The sequence below is a fragment of the Bombina bombina genome, chromosome 2, assembly GCF_027579735.1.
Source record: "Bombina bombina isolate aBomBom1 chromosome 2, aBomBom1.pri, whole genome shotgun sequence".
Taxonomy (NCBI): domain Eukaryota; kingdom Metazoa; phylum Chordata; class Amphibia; order Anura; family Bombinatoridae; genus Bombina; species Bombina bombina.
In genome coordinates this window covers 254,013,488-254,033,244 of record NC_069500.1, presented here as the reverse complement: position 1 = coordinate 254,033,244, position 19,757 = coordinate 254,013,488, and the positions used below count along the sequence as shown (strand labels likewise).

The following is a 19,757-nucleotide window of genomic DNA, read 5'->3' as shown; positions in this document are numbered from 1 at the left end:
AAAAAGAAAATGTATGCTTACCTGATAAATGTATTTATTTCTAGAAACGGAATCATCAATTACTGTTTGGAATATCACTCCTGGCCAGCAGGAGGCGGCAAAGAGCACCACAGAAAAGCTGTTAAAGGGACACTGAACCCAATTTTTTTCTTTTTTTGGATTCAGATAGAGCATGCAATTTTAAGCAGCTTTCTAATTTACTCATATTATAAATTTTCTTTGTTCTCTTGCTATCTTTATTTGAAAAAGAAGGCACCCTAGCTTTTTTATTAGTTCAGTACTCTGGACAGCACTTTTTTATTGGTGGATGAATTTATCCACCAATCAGGGCCGGCATCTAAACTTACATTCTTACATTTCAAATAAAGATACTAAGGCCTAGATTTGGAGTTTGGCGGTAGATGGGCTGTTAACGCTCTGCGGGCTTTTTTCTGGCCGCACCATAAAATTAACTCTGGTATCGAGAGTTCGAAAAAATACTGCGTTAGGCTCCAAAAAAGGAGCGTAGAGCATTTTTACCGCAAATGCAACTCTCGATACCAGAGTTGCTTACGGACGCGGCCAGCCTCAAAAACGTGTTCGTGCACGATTCTCCCATAGGAAACAATGGGGCTGTTTGAGCTGAAAAAAAACCCTAACACCTGCAAAAAAGCAGCGTTCAGCTCCTAACGCAGCCCCATTGTTTCCTACGGGGAAACACTTCCTACGTCTGCACCTAACACTCTAACATGTACCCCGAGTCTAAACACCCCTAACCTTACACTTATTAACCCCTAATCTGCCGCCCCCGCTATCACTGACCCCTGCATTATATTATTAACCCCTAATCTTCCGCTCCGTAAACCGCCGCTACCTACGTTATCCCTATGTACCCCTAATCTGCTGCCCTAACATCGCCAACCCCTATATTATATTTATTAACCCCTAATCTGCCCCCCACAACGTCGCCTCCACCTGCCTACAATAATTAACCCCTAATCTTCCGACCGCAAAGCGCCGCCACCTACGTTATCCTTATGTACCCCTAATCTGCTGCCCCTAACACCGCCGACCCCTATATTATATTTATTAACCCCTAACCTGCCCCCCACAACTTCGCCGACACCTGCCTACACTTATTAACCCCTAATCTGCCGAGCGGACCTGAGCGCTACTATAATAAAGTAATTAACCCCTAATCCGCCTCACTAACCCTATCATAAATAGTATTAACCCCTAATCTGCCCTCCCTAACATCGCCGACACCTAACTTCAATTATTAACCCCTAATCTGCCGACCGGAGCTCACCGCTATTCTAATAAATGTATTAACCCCTAAAGCTAAGTCTAACCCTAACACTAACACCCCCCTAACTTAAATATAATTTAAATCTAACTAAATAAATTAACTCTTATTAAATAAATTATTCCTATTTAAAGCTAAATACTTACCTGTAAAATAAATCCTAATATAGCTACAATATAAATTATATTTATATTATAGCTATTTTAGGATTTATATTTATTTTACAGGCAACTTGGTAATTATTTTAACCAGGTACAATAGCTATTAAATAGTTAAGAACTATTTAATAGTTACCTAGTTAAAATAATAACAAATTTACCTGTAAAATAAATCCTAACCTAAGTTATAATTAAACCTAACACTACCCTATCAATAAATTAATTAAATAAACTACCTACAATTAACCTAACACTACACTATCAATAAATAAATTAAATACAAATGCTACAAATAAATACAATTAAATAAACTAGCTAAAGTACAAAAAATAAAAAAGAACTAAGTTACAAAAAATAAAAAAATATTTACAAACATAAGAAAAATATTACAACAATTTTAAACTAATTACACCTACTCTAAGCCCCCTAATAAAATAACAAAGACCCCCAAAATAAAAAAATGCCCTACCCTATTCTAAATTAATACATTTAAAAGCTCTTTTACCTTACCAGCCCTGAACAGGGCCCTTTGCGGGGCATGCCCCAAGAAAACAGAATTTATGTTTACCTGATAAATTACTTTCTCCAACGGTGTGTCCGGTCCACGGCGTCATCCTTACTTGTGGGATATTCTCTTCCCCAACAGGAAATGGCAAAGAGCCCAGCAAAGCTGGTCACATGATCCCTCCTAGGCTCCGCCTACCCCAGTCATTCGACCGACGTTAAGGAGGAATATTTGCATAGGAGAAACCATATGATACCGTGGTGACTGTAGTTAAAGAAAATAAATTATCAGACCTGATTAAAAAACCAGGGCGGGCCGTGGACCGGACACACCGTTGGAGAAAGTAATTTATCAGGTAAACATAAATTCTGTTTTCTCCAACATAGGTGTGTCCGGTCCACGGCGTCATCCTTACTTGTGGGAACCAATACCAAAGCTTTAGGACACGGATGAAGGGAGGGAGCAAATCAGGTCACCTAAATGGAAGGCACCACGGCTTGCAAAACCTTTCTCCCAAAAATAGCCTCAGAAGAAGCAAAAGTATCAAACTTGTAAAATTTGGTAAAAGTGTGCAGTGAAGACCAAGTCGCTGCCCTACATATCTGATCAACAGAAGCCTCGTTCTTGAAGGCCCATGTGGAAGCCACAGCCCTAGTGGAATGAGCTGTGATTCTTTCGGGAGGCTGCCGTCCGGCAGTCTCGTAAGCCAATCTGATGATGCTTTTAATCCAAAAAGAGAGAGAGGTAGAAGTTGCTTTTTGACCTCTCCTTTTACCAGAATAAACAACAAACAAGGAAGATGTTTGTCTAAAATCCTTTGTAGCATCTAAATAGAATTTTAGAGCGCGAACAACATCCAAATTGTGCAACAAACGTTCCTTCTTCGAAACTGGTTTCGGACACAGAGAAGGCACGACTATCTCCTGGTTAATGTTTTTGTTAGAAACAACTTTTGGAAGAAAACCAGGTTAGTACGTAAAACCACCTTATCTGCATGGAACACCAGATAAGGAGGAGAACACTGCAGAGCAGATAATTCTGAAACTCTTCTAGCAGAAGAAATTGCAACCAAAAACAAAACTTTCCAAGATAATAACTTAATATCAACGGAATGTAAGGGTTCAAACGGAACCCCCTGAAGAACTGAAAGAACTAAGTTGAGACTCCAAGGAGGAGTCAAAGGTTTGTAAACAGGCTTGATTCTAACCAGAGCCTGAACAAAGGCTTGAACATCTGGCACAGCTGCCAGCTTTTTGTGAAGTAACACAGACAAGGCAGAAATCTGTCCCATCAAGGAACTTGCAGATAATCCTTTTTCCAATCCTTCTCGAAGGAAGGATAGACTCTTAGGAATCTTAACCTTGTCCCAAGGGAATCCTTTAGATTCACACCAACAGATATATTTTTTCCAAATTTTGTGGTAAATTTTTCTAGTTACAGGCTTTCTGGCCTGAACAAGAGTATCAATAACAGAATCTGAGAACCCTCGCTTTGATAAGATCAAGCGTTCAATCTCCAAGCAGTCAGCTGGAGTGGGACCAGATTCGGATGTTCGAACGGACCTTGAACAAGAAGGTCTCGTCTCAAAGGTAGCTTCCATGGTGGAGCCGATGACATATTCACCAGATCTGCATACCAAGTCCTGCGTGGCCACGCAGGAGCTATCAAGATCACCGACGCCCTCTCCTGATTGATCCTGGCTACCAGCCTGGGGATGAGAGGAAACGGCGGGAATACATAGGCTAGTTTGAAGGTCCAAGGTGCTACTAGTGCATCTACTAGAGTCGCCTTGGGATCCCTGGATCTGGACCCGTAGCAAGGAACCTTGAAGTTCTGACGAGAGGCCATCAGATCCATGTCTGGAATGCCCCACAGTTGAGTGATTTGGGCAAAGATTTCCGGATGGAGTTCCCACTCCCCCGGATGCAATGTCTGACGACTCAGAAAATCCGCTTCCCAATTTTCCACTCCTGGGATGTGGATTGCAGACAGGTGGCAGGAGCGAGTCTCCGCCCATTGAATGATTCTGGTCACTTCTTCCATCGCCAGGGAACTCCTTGTTCCCCCCTGATGGTTGACGTACGCAACAGTTGTCATGTTGTCTGATTGAAACCGTATGAACTTGGCCCTCGCTAGCTGAGGCCAAGCCTTGAGAGCATTGAATATCGCTCTCAGTTCCAGAATATTTATCGGTAGAAGAGATTCTTCCCGAGACCAAAGACCCTGAGCTTTCAGGGATCCCCAGACCGCGCCCCAGCCCATCAGACTGGCATCGGTCGTGACAATGACCCACTCTGGTCTGCGGGAGGTCACCCCTTGTGACAGGTTGTCCAGGGACAGCCACCAACGGAGTGAGTCTCTGGTCCTCTGATTTACTTGTATCTTCGGAGACAAGTCTGTATAGTTCCCATTCCACTGACTGAGCATACACAGTTGTAATGGTCTTAGATGAATGCGCGCAAAAGGAACTATGTCCATTGCCGCTACCATCAAACCTATCACTTCCATGCACTGCGCTATGGAAGGAAGAGGAACGGAATGAAGTATCCGACAAGAGTTTAGAAGATTTGTTTTTCTGGTCTCTGTCAGAAAAATCCTCATTTCTAAGGAGTCTATTATTGTTCCCAAGAAGGGAACTCTTGTCGACGGAGATAGAGAACTCTTTTCCACGTTCACTTTCCATCCGTGAGATCTGAGAAAGGCCAGGACTATGTCCGTGTGAGCCTTTGCTTGAGGAAGGGACGACGCTTGAATCAGAATGTCGTCCAAGTAAGGTACTACAGCAATGCCCCTTGGTCTTAGCACCGCCAGAAGGGACCCTAGTACCTTTGAGAAAATCCTTGGAGCAGTGGCTAATCCGAAAGGAAGCGCCACGAACTGGTAATGCTTGTCCAGGAATGCGAACCTTAGGAACCGATGATGTTCCTTGTGGACAGGAATATGTAGATACGCATCCTTTAAATCCGCCGTGGTCAAGAATTGACCTTCCTGGATGGAAGGATTGTTCGAATGGTTTCCATTTTGGACGATGGAACCTTGAGAAACTTGTTTAGGATCTTGAGATCTAAGATTGGTCTGAACGTTCCCTCTTTTTTGGGAACTACGAACAGATTGGAGTAGAACCCCATCCCTCGTTCTCTTAATGGAACAGGATGAATCACTTCCAGAAGATAACCTTGGGAGACTATTTCTAGCGCCCAAGGATCCAGAACATCTCTTGCCCAAGCCTGAGTGAAGAGAGAGAGTCTGCCCCCCACCAAATCCGGTCCCGGATCGGGGGCCCGCATCTCATGCTGTCTTGGGAGCAGTGGCAGGTTTCTTGGCCTGCTTTCCTTTGTTCCAGCCTTGCATAGGTCTCCAGGCTGGATTGGCTTGAGAAGTATTACCCTCCTGCTTAGAGGACGTAGCACTTGGGGCTGGTCCGTTTCTGCGAAAGGGACGAAAATTAGGTTTATTTTTGGCCTTGAAAGACCTATCCTGAGGAAGGGCGTGGCCCTTGCCCCCAGTGATATCAGAGATAATCTCTTTCAAGTCAGGGCCAAACAGTGTTTTCCCCTTGAAAGGAATGTCAAGCAATTTGTTCTTGGAAGACGCATCCGCTGACCAAGATTTTAACCAAAGCGCTCTGCGCGCCACAATAGCAAACCCAGAATTTTTCGCCGCTAACCTAGCCAATTGCAAGGTGGCGTCTAGGGTGAAAGAATTAGCCAATTTAAGAGCACGAATTCTGTCCATAATCTCCTCATAAGAAGAAGAATTACTAATAATCGCCTTTTCTAGCTCATCGAACCAGAAACACGCGGCTGTAGTGACAGGGACAATGCATGCAATTGGTTGTAGAAGGTAACCTTGCTGAACAAACATCTCTTTTAGCAAACCTTCTAATTTTTTATCCATAGGATCTTGGAAAGCACAACTATCTTCTATGGGTATAGTGGCGCGCTTGTTTAGAGTAGAAACCGCCCCCTCGACCTTGGGGACTGTCTGCCATAAGTCCTTTCTGGGGTCGACTATAGGAAACAATTTTTTAAATATGGGGGGAGGTACGAAAGGTATACCGGGCCTGTCCCATTCTTTATTAACAATGTACGCCACCCGCTTGGATATAGGAAAAGCTTCGGGGGGCCCCGGGGCCTCTAGGAACTTGTCCATTTTACATAGTGTTTCTGGAATGACCAGATAATCACAATCATCCAAATTGGATAACACCTCCTTAAGCAGAGCGCGGAGATGTTCCAACTTAAATTTAAAAGTAATCACATCAGGTTCAGCTTGTTGAGAAATTTTTTCTGAATCTGAAATTTCTCCTTCAGACAAAACCTCCCTGGCCCCCTCAGACAGGGGCCCTTCAGAAACAATATCATCAGCGTCCTCATGCTCTTCAGTATTTTCTAAAACAGAGCAGTCGCGCTTTCGCTGATAAGTGGGCATATTGGCTAAAATGTTTTTGATAGAATTATCCATTACAGCCGTTAATTGTTGCATAGTAAGGAGTATTGGCGCGCTAGATGTACTAGGGGCCTCCTGTATGGGCAAGAATGGTGTAGACGAAGGAGGGGATGATGCAGTACCATGCTTACTCCCCTCACTTGAGGAATCATCTTGGGCATCATTTTTACTAAATTTTTTATGACATAAATCACATCTATTTAAATGAGAAGGAACCTTGGCTTCCCCACAGTCAGAACACAATCTATCTGGTAGTTCAGACATGTTAAACAGGCATAAACTTGATAACAAAGCACAAAAAACGTTTTAAAATAAAACCGTTACTGTCACTTTAAATTTTAAACTGAACACACTTTATTACTGCAATTGCGAAAAAGTATGAAGGAATTGTTCAAAATTCACCAAAATTTCACCACAGTGTCTTAAAGCCTTAAAAGTATTGCACACCAAATTTGGAAGCTTTAACCCTTAAAATAACGGAACCGGAGCCGTTTTTATATTTAACCCCTTTACAGTCCCTGGAATCTGCTTTGCTGAGACCCAACCAAGCCCAAAGGGGAATACGATACCAAATGATGCCTTCAGAAAGACTTTTCTATGTATCAGAGCTCCACACACATGCAGCTGCATGCCATGCTGTTCTCAAAAACAAGTGCGCCATACCGGCGCGAAAATGAGGCTCTGACTATGATTAGGGAAAGCCCCTATAGAATAAAGTGTCTAAAACAGTGCCTGCCGATATTATTTTACAAAAAATACCCAGATTAAATGATTCCTCAAGGCTAAATATGTGTAAATATGATCGATTTAGCCCAGAAAATGTCTACAGTCTTAATAAACCCTTGTGAAGCCCTTATTTACTGTCTGAATAAAAATGGCTTACCGGATCCCATAGGGAAAATGACAGCTTCCAGCATTACATCGTCTTGTTAGAATGTGTCATACCTCAAGCAGCAAAAGACTGCTCACTGTTCCCCCAACTGAAGTTAATTCCTCTCAACAGTCCTGTGTGGAACAGCCATGGATTTTAGTAACGGTTGCTAAAATCATTTTCCTCATACAAACAGAAATCTTCATCTCTTTTCTGTTTCAGAGTAAATAGTACATACCAGCACTATTTTAAAATAACAAACTCTTGATTGAATAATAAAAACTACAGTTAAACACTAAAAAACTCTAAGCCATCTCCGTGGAGATGTTGCCTGTACAACGGCAAAGAGAATGACTAGGGTAGGCGGAGCCTAGGAGGGATCATGTGACCAGCTTTGCTGGGCTCTTTGCCATTTCCTGTTGGGGAAGAGAATATCCCACAAGTAAGGATGACGCCGTGGACCGGACACACCTATGTTGGAGAAAATCAGCTCTTTTGCCTGTAAAAAAAAACATACAATACCCCCCCCCCAACATTACAACCCACCACCCACATACCCCTAATCTAACCCAAACCCCCCTTAAATAAACCTAACACTAAGCCCGTGAAGATCTTCCTACCTTGTCTTCACCTCACCAGGTTCACCGATCGGTCCAGAAGAGCTCCTCCGATGTCCTGATCCAAGCCCAAGCGGGGGGCTGAAGAGGTCCATGATCCAGCTGAAGTCTTCATCCAAGCGGGGCAGAAGAGTTCTTCCATCTGATTGAAGTCTTCATCCAAGCGGCATCCATCCGGAGCGAAGCGGCAGCATCCTGAAGACCTCCACCGCGGAACATCCATCCTGGCCGACGACTGAACGACGAATGACGGTTCCTTTAAATGACGTCATCCAAGATGGCGTCCCTCGAATTCCGATTGGCTGATAGGATTCTATCAGCCAATCGGAATTAAGGTAGGAATATTCTGATTGGCTGATGGAATCAGCCAATCAGAATCAAGTTCAATCCTATTGGCTGATCCAATCAGCCAATCAGATTGAGCTCGCATTCTATTGGCTGTTCCGATCAGCCAATAGAATGCAAGCTCAATCTGATTGGCTGATTGGATCAGCCAATAGGATTGAACTTGATTCTGATTGGCTGATTCCATCAGCCAATCAGAATATTCCTACCTTAATTCCGATTGGCTGATAGAATCCTATCAGCCAATCGGAATTCGAGGGACGCCATCTTGGATTACGTCATTTAAAGGAACCGTCATTCGTCGTTCAGTCGTCGGCCAGGATGGATGTTCCGCGGTAGAGGTCTTCAGGATGCTGCCGCTTGGATGAAGACTTCAATCGGATGGAAGAACTCTTCTGCCCCGCTTGGATGAAGACTTCAGCTGGATCATGGACCTCTTCAGCCCCCTGCTTGGGCTTGGATCAGGACATCGGAGGAGCTCTTCTGGACCGATCGGTGAACCTGGTGAGGTGAAGACAAGGTAGGAAGATCTTCAGGGGCTTAGTGTTAGGTTTATTTAAGGGGGGTTTGGGTTAGATTAGGGGTATGTGGGTGGTGGGTTGTAATGTTGGGGGGGGGGGTATTGTATGTTTTTTTTTTACAGGCAAAAGAGCTGATTTTCTTGGGGCATGCCCCGCAAAGGGCCCTGCTCAGGGCTGGTAAGGTAAAAGAGCTTTTAAATTTATTAATTTAGAATAGGGTAGGGCATTTTTTTATTTTGGGGGTCTTTGTTATTTTATTAGGGGGCTTAGAGTAGGTGTAATTAGTTTAAAATTGATGTAATATTTTTCTTATGTTTGTAAATATTTTTTTATTTTTTGTAACTTAGTTCTTTTTTATTTTTTGTACTTTAGTTAGTTTATGTAATTGTAGTTATTTGTAGCATTTGTATTTAATTTATTTATTGATAGTGTAGTGTTAGGTTAATTGTAGGTAATTGTAGGTAGTTTATTTAATTAATTTATTGATAGGGTAGTGTTAGGTTTAATTATAACTTAGGTTAGGATTTATTTTACAGGTAAATTTGTTATTATTTTAACTAGGTAACTATTAAATAGTTCTTAACTATTTAATAGCTATTGTACCTGGTTAAAATAATTACCAAGTTGCCTGTAAAATAAATATTAATCCTAAAATAGCTATAATATAATTATAATTTACATTGTAGCTATATTAGGATTTATTTTACAGGTAAGTATTTAGCTTTAAATAGGAATAATTTATTTAATAAGAGTTAATTTATTTCGTTAGATTTAAATTATATTTAAGTTAGGGGGGTGTTAGTGTTAGGGTTAGACTTAGCTTTAGGGGTTAATACATTTATTAGAATAGCGGTGAGCTCCGGTCGGCAGATTAGGGGTTAATAATTGAAGTTAGGTGTCGGCGATGTTAGGGAGGGCAGATTAGGGGTTAATACTATTTATGATAGGGTTAGTGAGGCGGATTAGGGGTTAATTACTTTATTATAGTAGCGCTCAGGTCCGCTCGGCAGATTAGGGGTTAATAAGTGTAGGCAGGTGTCGGCGACGTTGAGGGGGGCAGATTAGGGGTTAATAAATATAATATAGGGGTCGGCGGTGTTAGGGGCAGCAGATTAGGGTACATAAGGATAACGTAGGTGGCGGCGCTTTGCGGTCGGCAGATTAGGGGTTAATTATTGTAAGTAGCTGGCGGCGACGTTGTAAGGGGCAGGTTAGGGGTTAATAAATGTAATACAGGGGTCGGCGGTGTTAGGGGCAGCAGATTAGGGGTACATAAGTATAACGTAGGTGGCGGTCGGCAGATTAGGGGTTAAAAAATTTTAATCGAGTGGCGGCGATGTGGGGGGACCTCGGTTTAGGGGTACATAGGTAGTTTATGGGTGTTAGTGTACTTTAGGGTACAGTAGTTAAGAGCTTTATGAACCGGCGTTAGCCCAGAAAGCTCTTAACTCCTGCTATTTTCCGGCGGCTGGAGTTTTGTCGTTAGAGCTCTAACGCTCACTTCAGAAACGACTCTAAATACCAGCGTTAGAAAGATCCCATTGAAAAGATAGGATACGCAATTGACGTAAGGGGATCTGCGGTATGGAAAAGTCGCGGCTGAAAAGTGAGCGTTAGACCCTATTTTGAGTGACTCCAAATACCGGCGGTAGCCTAAAACCAGCGTTAGGAGCCTCTAACGCTGGTTTTCACGGCTACCGCCGAACTCTAAATCTAGCCGTTAGAGAATGAAGAAAATTTGACAATAGGAGTAAATTAGAAAGTTGCTTAAAAGTTCATGCTCTATCTGAATCACAAAAGAAAAAATTTGGGTTCATTGTCCCTTTAACTATCACTTCCCTTCCCACAACCCCCAGTCATTCGACCAAAGGAAAAGGAGAGAAAGGAAATAACACAAGGTGCAGAGGATTATATAAAAAAAAATGTTCGAAAACAAGGGAGGGCTGAAGAACCTTTCTCCCAAAAGAAGCCTCAGCCGAGGCAAAAGTATCAAATTTATAGAATTTAGAAAAAGTGTGCAAAGAAGACCAAGTCGCAGCCTTGTAAATCTGCTCTACAGAGGCCTTATTCTTGAAGGCCCAAAGAAGAAGAAAGAGCCCAAGTGGAATGAGCTGTGATTCTCTCAGGAGGCTGCTGTCCAGCAGTCTCAAACATCTAAACTTCCCCTCCTCCTTGCACGGTGGACTCAACGGCCTAGATTTAGAGTTTGGCGGTAGCCGTGAAAACCAGCGTTAGAGGCTCCTAACACTGGTTTTAGGCTACCGCCGGTATTTGGAGTCACTCAAAATAGGGTCTAACGCTCACTTTTCAGCCGCGACTTTTCCATACCGCAGATCCCCTTACGTCAATTGCGTATCCTATCTTTTCAATGGGATCTTCCTAACTCCGGTATTTAGAGTCGTTTCTGAAGTGAGCGTTAGAAATCTAACGACAAAACTCCAGCCGCAGAAAAAAGCCAGGAGTTAAGAGCTTTCTGGGCTAACGCCGGTTTATAAAGCTCTTAACTACTGTACCCTAAAGTACACTAACACCCATAAACTACCTATGTACCCCTAAACTGAGGTCCCCCCACATCGCCGCAACTCGATTAAATTTTTTTAACCCCTAATCTGCCGACCGCCACCTACGTTATACTTATGTACCCCTAATCTGCTGCCCCTAACACCGCCGACCCCTGTATTATATTTATTAACCCCTAACCTGCCCCCCTCAACGTCGCCGCCAGCTACTTACAATAATTAACCCCTAATCTGCCGACCGCAAAGCGCCGCCACCTACGTTATCCTTATGTACCCCTAATCTGCTGCCCCTAACACCGCCGACCCCTATATTATATTTATTAACCCCTAATCTGCCCCCCTCAACGTCGCCGACACCTGCCTACACTTATTAACCCCTAATCTGCCGAGCGGACCTGAGCGCTACTATAATAAAGTTATTAACCCCTAATCCGCCTCACTAACCCTATCATAAATAGTATTAACCCCTAATCTGCCCTCCCTAACATCGCCGACACCTAACTTGAATTATTAACCCCTAATCTGACGACCGGAGCTCACCGCTACTATAATAAATGGATTAACCCCTAAAGCTAAGTCTAACCCTAACACTAACACCCCCCTAACTTAAATATAATTTACATCTAACAAAATTAATTAACTCTTATTAAATAAATTATTCCTATTAAAAGCTAAATACTTACCTGTAAAATAAATCCTAATATAGCTACAATATAAATTATAATTACATTGTAGCTATTTTAGGATTAATATTTATTTTACAGGCAACTTGGTAATTATTTTAACCAGGTACAATAGCTATTAAATAGTTAAGAACTATTTAATAGTTACCTAGTTAAAATAATAACAAAATTACCTGTAAAATAAATCCTAACCTAAGTTATAATTAAACCTAACACTACCCTATCAAATTAATTAAATAAAATACCTACAATTAACCTAACACTACACTATCAATAAATAAATTAAATACAATTCCTACAAATAACTACAATTACATAAACTAACTAAAGTACAAAAAATAAAAAAGAACTAAGTTACAAAAAATAAAAAAATATTTACAAACATAAGAAAAATATTACAACAATTTTAAACTAATTACACCTACTCTAAGCCCCCTAATAAAATAACAAAGACCCCCAAAATAAAAAAATGCCCTACCCTATTCTAAATTAATAGAGTTAAAAGCTCTTTTACCTTACCAGCCCTGAACAGGGCCCTTTGCGGGGCATGCCCCAAGAAAATCAGCTCTTTTGCCTGTAAAAAAAAACATACAATACCCCCCCCCAACATTACAACCCACCACCCACATACCCCTAATCTAACCCAAACCCCCCTTAAATAAACCTAACAATAAGCCCCTGAAGATCTTCCTACCTTGTCTTCACCTCAACAGGTATCACCGATCCGTCCTGGCATCCGGTGCTGAAGAGGTCCAGAAGAGGCTCCAAAGTCTTCCTCCTATCCGGCAAGAAGAGGACATCCGGACCGGCAAACATCTTCATCCAAGCGGCATCTTCGATCTTCTTCCATCCGGTGCGGAGCGGGTCCATCTTGAAGCAGCCGACGCGGATCCATCCTCTTCTTTCTGCGTCTCCCGACGAATGACGGTTCCTTTAAGGGACGTCATCCAAGATGGGGTCCCTCGAATTCCGATTGGCTGATAGGATTCTATCAGCCAATCGGAATTAAGGTAGGAATATTCTGATTGGCTGATGGAATCAGCCAATCAGAATCAAGTTCAATCCGATTGGCTGATCCAATCAGCCAATCAGATTGAGCTCGCATTCTATTGGCTGATCGGAACAGCCAATAGAATGCGAGCTCAATCTGATTGGCTGATTGGATCAGCCAATTGGATTGAACTTGATTCTGATTGGCTGATTCCATCAGCCAATCAGAATATTCCTACCTTAATTCCGATTGGCTGATAGAATCCTATCAGCCAATCGGAATTCGAGGGACGCCATCTTGGATGACGTCCCTTAAAGGAACCGTCATTCGTCGGGAGACGCCGGAAGAAGAGGATGGATCCGCGTCGGCTGCTTCAAGATGGACCCGCTCCGCACCGGATGGAAGAAGATCGAAGATGCCGCTTGGATGAAGATGTTTGCTGGTCCGGATGTCCTCTTCTTGCCGGATAGGAGGAAGACTTTGGAGCCTCTTCTGGACCTCTTCAGCACCGGATGCCAGGACGGATCAGTGATACCTGTTGAGGTGAAGACAAGGTAGGAAGATCTTCAGGGGCTTAGTGTTAGGTTTATTTAAGGGGGGTTTGGGTTAGATTAGGGGTATGTGGGTGGTGGGTTGTAATGTTGGGGGGGGGTATTGTATGTTTTTTTTTACAGGCAAAAGAGCTGATTTTCTTGGGGCATGCCCCGCAAAGGGCCCTGTTCAGGGCTGGTAAGGTAAAAGAGCTTTTAAATGTATTAATTTAGAATAGGGTAGGGCATTTTTTTATTTTGGGGGTCTTTGTTATTTTATTAGGGGGCTTAGAGTAGGTGTAATTAGTTTAAAATTGTTGTAATATTTTTCTAATGTTTGTAAATATTTTTTTATTTTTTGTAACTTAGTTCTTTTTTATTTTTTGTACTTTAGTTAGTTTATGTAATTGTAGTTATTTGTAGGAATTGTATTTAATTTATTTATTGATAGTGTAGTGTTAGGTTTTATTGTAGGTAATTGTAGGTATTTTATTTAATTAATTTATTGATAGGGTAGTGTTAGGTTTAATTATAACTTAGGTTAGGATTTATTTTACAGGTAATTTTGTTATTATTTTAACTAGGTAACTATTAAATAGTTCTTAACTATTTAATAGCTATTGTACCTGGTTAAAATAATTACAAAGTTGCCTGTAAAATAAATATTAATCCTAAAATAGCTACAATGTAATTATAATTTATATTGTAGCTATATTAGGATTTATTTTACAGGTAAGTATTTATCTTTAAATAGGAATAATTTATTTAATAAGAGTTAATTAATTTCGTTAGATGTAAATTATATTTAAGTTAGGGGGGTGTTAGTGTTAGGGTTAGACTTAGCTTTAGGGGTTAATCCATTTATTATTGTAGCGGTGAGCTCCGTCGTCAGATTAGGGGTTAATAATTGAAGTTAGGTGTCGGCGATGTTAGGGAGGGCAGATTAGGGGTTAATAACTTTATTATAGTAGCGCTCAGGTCCGCTCGGCAGATTAGGGGTTAATAAGTGTAGGAAGGTGTCGGCGACATTGAGGGGGGCAGATTAGGGGTTAATAAATATAATATAGGGGTCGGCGGTGTTAGGGGCAGCAGATTAGGGGTACATAAGGATAACGTAGGTGGCGGCGCTTTGCGGTCGGCAGATTAGGGGTTAATTATTGTAAGTAGCTGGCGGCGACGTTGTGGGGGGCAGGTTAGGGGTTAATAAATATAATATAGGGGTCGGCGGTGTTAGGGGCAGCAGATTAGGGGTACATAGGGATAATGTAAGTTGCGGCGGTTTACGGAGCGGAAGATTAGGGGTTAATAATATAATGCAGGGGTCAGCGATAGCGGGGGCGGCAGATTAGGGGTTAATAAGTGTAAGGGTAGGGGTGTTTAGACTCGGGGTACATGTTAGAGTGTTAGGTGCAGACGTAGGAAGTGTTTCCCCATAGGAAACAATGGGGCTGCGTTAGGAGCTGAACGCGGCTTTTTTGCAGGTGTTAGGTTTTTTTTCAGCTCAAACAGCCCCATTGTTTCCTATGGGAGAATCGTGCACGAGCACGTTTTTGAGGCTGGCCGCGTCCGTAAGCAACTCTGGTATCGAGAGTTGCATTTGCGGTAAAAATGCTCTACGCTCCTTTTTTGGAGCCTAACGCAGCATTTTTTTGGACTCTCGATACCAGAGTTAATTTTATGGTACGGCCAGAAAAAAGCCCGCGTAGCGTTAACAACCCATCTACCGCCAAACTCCAAATCTAGGCCACCGTGTCTTAAGAAAGAAATCCAGCTATTATTCAAAACCAGGCAGCTTGTCGGCTGATGTGTTAAAGGCTACAGGAAAATATACACAGAGCAGCAATATTGGCTTGGAATGCCATTTAAAAAGCAAGAGAGACTACAAACACACTTGTATTTTGTCTGCAATTCTTCACCATCAAGTTGCTGGCGATGCCATTACAGACCTCCCAACTGTCCCTATTTTAGAGGACAGTCCCTCATTCTGAGCTCTGTCCTGATGTCTTTCTGAGGCAGCCATATGTCCCGATTTGCAGACTTTCCCTTGGCCCTGCCCCCAGAAACACCCACAAACTGCCCGACACACCGACTGACCACCTAGACACACCCACAATCCCACCCACTAACAACCCATAAATCCACCCCTCCCAACACGGCTCCACCCACAAAAAGGTAAAGAAGCCCCCATCAACCTCATGTTTCCCTGATAACCAGCTACAAATGTTGGGAGGTACGTTACTATAACCAATAGAAGAAGTAGACTGCAGTGCAGAAAATAAAGTATTTGTTTATGCATTTAATCTATAATTTTATTGTTGGTTTAATTAAAGATTGAATCTATTTTATGTCTCTAGACACACATCGAGCCCCTTACATTAAGTTACAGAAAACTACAAAAGAGGAAAATAAGATGCTTAAAAAAATAATATATATAGAGAATATGCTGCTCATAGAATATGCTGCTCATAGAATATGCTGCTCATAGAATATGCTGCTCATAGAATATGCTGCTCATAGAATATGCTGCTCATAGAATATGCTGCTTTCAAAAACATGGAAAAGGAAAAAATCAATGTGTTTAGTGAAGACCAGGACCAACTACATGAAAAGCTTTTTTTTGTTCAGACAGTACTTAAAGGGATAAGAAACCCAAAAAATATATTTTGTTGTTCAGACAGAGCAAACCATAAAATTTGCTCCATTCTCATGATATTCTTTGTTAAAGAGATACCAAGGTAGGCATCTGGAGCACTACATGGCAGGAAGTAGTGAGGCCATCTAGTCCTATCGCAAATGGATAACCTTTAATGCAAAACTTCTGCCATACAGTGCTCCAGAAATGGGGCGGCTTCTAAACGTACATCCCTGCTTTACAACAAAAGATACTAAGATAAAAAAGACAATTTGATAATAGAAGTAAGGGTCAGTGCTGCTAGCACATTTGCCAGGCATTTTTAGCTCCTTCCTATACTTTATCTGTGCACACTTGAGTACAACAACAACAAATGAGCAAGAGGAATTATTGCGCAGTATTAGTATACTCCTATATTCGCCAAAGGAATAATGAAAGGGAGCGACTAAAGCAAACCCACCTCTGATGTCTGACTTCCATTTTCATTTTCTGTTTCGGTGTCCGGTCTCCATGTCTTATCACAGCTATCACACATCTTAGCTCCATCCTAAAAAAGAAATCATATTTAGAAAGTCTTTAAAAAAAAACTCTGAAATAAAATATTCCCATTAGGGAGGAAATATCTGTGGTAGAACAATTACTGGCGTTTATATACACACTTGTGAAATCCGTTTATCCATTTGGGTAACTTTCCTGACAAATCTCTTTCTCTCTCAGGTATTGTCTACTGCTTATATTAACTCCCTTAGCAGGTAGCAGAAAAGCTAAACCTGCACAGCACATGCCTCATTAGTAATTGAAGGCTAGATACTAATACGTTTTGGTTATATTTTCAGTTAATAGCTTTTTTCAAATTAAAACTATCCAACTGCATCTGTATTATAGATCAATCTAACCAGTTTATGTGCTTAAAGTGAAGGTAAACTTTGATGAATCAGTGCCCTGTTTTTAAAAATACTATTAAAAACAGGAGCACTTTCATTCATCAAAGTTTACATTTCCCCGTTTTTGTACAAATACCTTTTATTCTGGAAGCCGCTCCAGCGATTCCCCCGCCCGTCGCAAGCCTCTTCATACATCACCAATGAAGAATCTGGCTTCCTCCAATCACGGCTTCCCTTTAGGCAATGTTTGCTCTGGAGAGGAAGCCGGATTCGTCATTGGGGATGTATGAAGAGGCTTGCGACGGGCGGGGGAAGTGCTGGAGTGGCTTCCAGAATAAAAAGTATTTGTACAAAAACGGGGAAATGTAAACTTTGATGAATGAAAGTGCACCTGTTTTTAATAGTATTTTTAAAAACAGGGCACTGATTCATCAAAGTTTACCTTCACTTTAAGGTTTGTTTCCAACACAAGTACTACTGCCCATTCACTATATAAAGATGGACAACTGATATACTTGTAATGCCCATGACCAGTTAGAAGAATATAAGAATAGAAATAAGTATCTATTAAAACAAAAGAGATGTTTGTGACGATATCAAATATTGTCACTTCCTCACATTGTTCCAGATGTTGTTGGAACTATGGGAATATCTTCTGCTTCCAACGGTATTGACCACGGTATGTGAAACTGTGGAGCAAGTTCTCGCATAATGATGTTCCTATAAAAAAATAAACAAACAGATATTTAAAATCTGCACCACCATCAGTATTTACTCATTGCATTTAACAGTAATAATGGCTGCCATGAGCATTTAGTTTAAAGCGACAAGTGAAGTCAAAATTAAAACTTTTATGATTCAGACAGAGCACTATACATACAAAATCATTTCACAGGAGGACACTAAGAATAGTCCAATTTGATTGTAATATTCTCCTTAACACCAGAGATAAGCAAACCTTTGCTCTAATTCACTGGGTTTTCAAACCTGTCCTCAGCCTCCCGAAAAGGCATTATTTTGAGTATATTTGAACTGGAGCACAGGAGAAACAATCAGTTGATTAGTAAACCTGGTTATTAACCTGCTCTTATCCAAGGTAATCCTGAAAACCTGGCCTGTTGGGGAGGCTTGAGAACAGGTTTGAAAACCAGTGCCCTAATTCCTTTATTCTTGTCTAGTAAGTAACTGAGATCCTTAAAGAGACATTAAACCCAAAAAATTTCTCTCATGACTCAGACAGAGAACACAATTTTAAACATTCCAATTTACTTCTGTTATCTAATTTGCTTCTTTCTTTAGATATCCTTTGTTGCAGAAATAGCAATGCACATGGGTCAGCCAATCACACAAGACATCTATGTGCAGCCACCAATCAGCAGCTACTGAGCCTATCTAGATATGCTTTTCAGGAAAGAATATCAAGATAATTAAACAAATTAGATAATAGAAGTAAATTAGAAAGTTGTTTAAAATTGTATTCTCTATCTGAATCATGAAAGAAAAAATGTGGGTTTAATGTCCCTTTAATGTATATATAGCACAGTGTGTGACTAAGGACACACCAATATTAGTTATTCAAATATTTTCTTTAGATCTACAAAAAGCCAAATGCCTGGGTGCAGAAATGCAACCAATATTTCCTCCAAAGTAATGCACTCACAGGTCTTTCTCATCAAACAAGCAAGGTTTATTAAACATTTTCGGAGATTATCTGTCCTTCATCAGAAAAACAATTGTGTTTAAACATCACACTTAAATAATACTCTAAATCAAACAAAGTGTACCTACCCCCCAGGTTAGAGTGGCACCAAAAACAACTGTATTGGAGCGCATAATGCATTCCACCGTTCTGTGAAACTGGAAGTGCTGTGACGTCACTTCCGGTAAATTACACAGATATGATAAAACAACAAAATCGTACATATACAAAAATCAAATAGCACAAAAAACAGAATTTATGCTTACCTGATAAATTACTTTCTCCAACGGTGTGTCCGGTCCACGGAGTCATCCTTACTTGTGGGATATTCTCTTCCCCAACAGGAAATGGCAAAGAGTCCCAGCAAAGCTGGTCACATGATCCCTCCTAGGCTCCGCCCACCCCAGTCATTCGATCGACGGACAGGAGGAAATATATATAGGAGAAACCATATGATACCGTGGTGACTGTAGTTAGAGAAAATAATTCATGAGACCTGATTAAAAAACCAGGGCGGGCCGTGGACCGGACACACCGTTGGAGAAAGTAATTTATCAGGTAAGCATAAATTCTGTTTTCTCCAACATTGGTGTGTCCGGTCCACAGCGTCATCCTTACTTGTGGGAACCAATACCAAAGCTTTAAGACACGGATGAAGGGAGGGAGCAAATCAGATCACCTAAACGGAAGGCACCACAGCTTGCAAAACCTTTCTCCCAAAAATAGCCTCCGAAGAAGCAAAAGTATCAAATTTGTAAAATTTGGCAAAAGTGTGCAGTGAAGACCAAGTCGCTGCATTACATATCTGGTCAACAGAAGCCTCGTTCTTGAAGGTCCATGTGGAAGCCACAGCCCTAGTGGAGTGAGCTGCGATTCTTTCAGGAGGCTGCCGTCCGGCAGTCTCATAAGCCAAACGGATAATGCTTTTAAGCCAAAAGGAAAGAGAGGTAGAAGTCGCTTTTTGACCTCTCCTTTTACCAGAATAAACAACAAACAAGGAAGATGTTTTTGTCTGAAATCTTTAGTAGCCTCTAAATAGAACTTTAGAGCACGGACAACGTCCAAATT

General features: G+C 41.4%; 1 protein-coding gene across 1 annotated transcript in view; it reads right to left on the bottom strand.

Moving 5' to 3' along the window:
- PPIP5K2 (diphosphoinositol pentakisphosphate kinase 2) overlaps positions 1-19,757 on the bottom strand; it is a 466,186-nt gene that overhangs the window by 267,919 nt on the left and 178,510 nt on the right. The window contains 2 exon segments of the mRNA XM_053701522.1: positions 16,567-16,653; positions 17,609-17,710. Coding sequence (XP_053557497.1) covers positions 16,567-16,653; positions 17,609-17,710 — 189 coding nt within the window.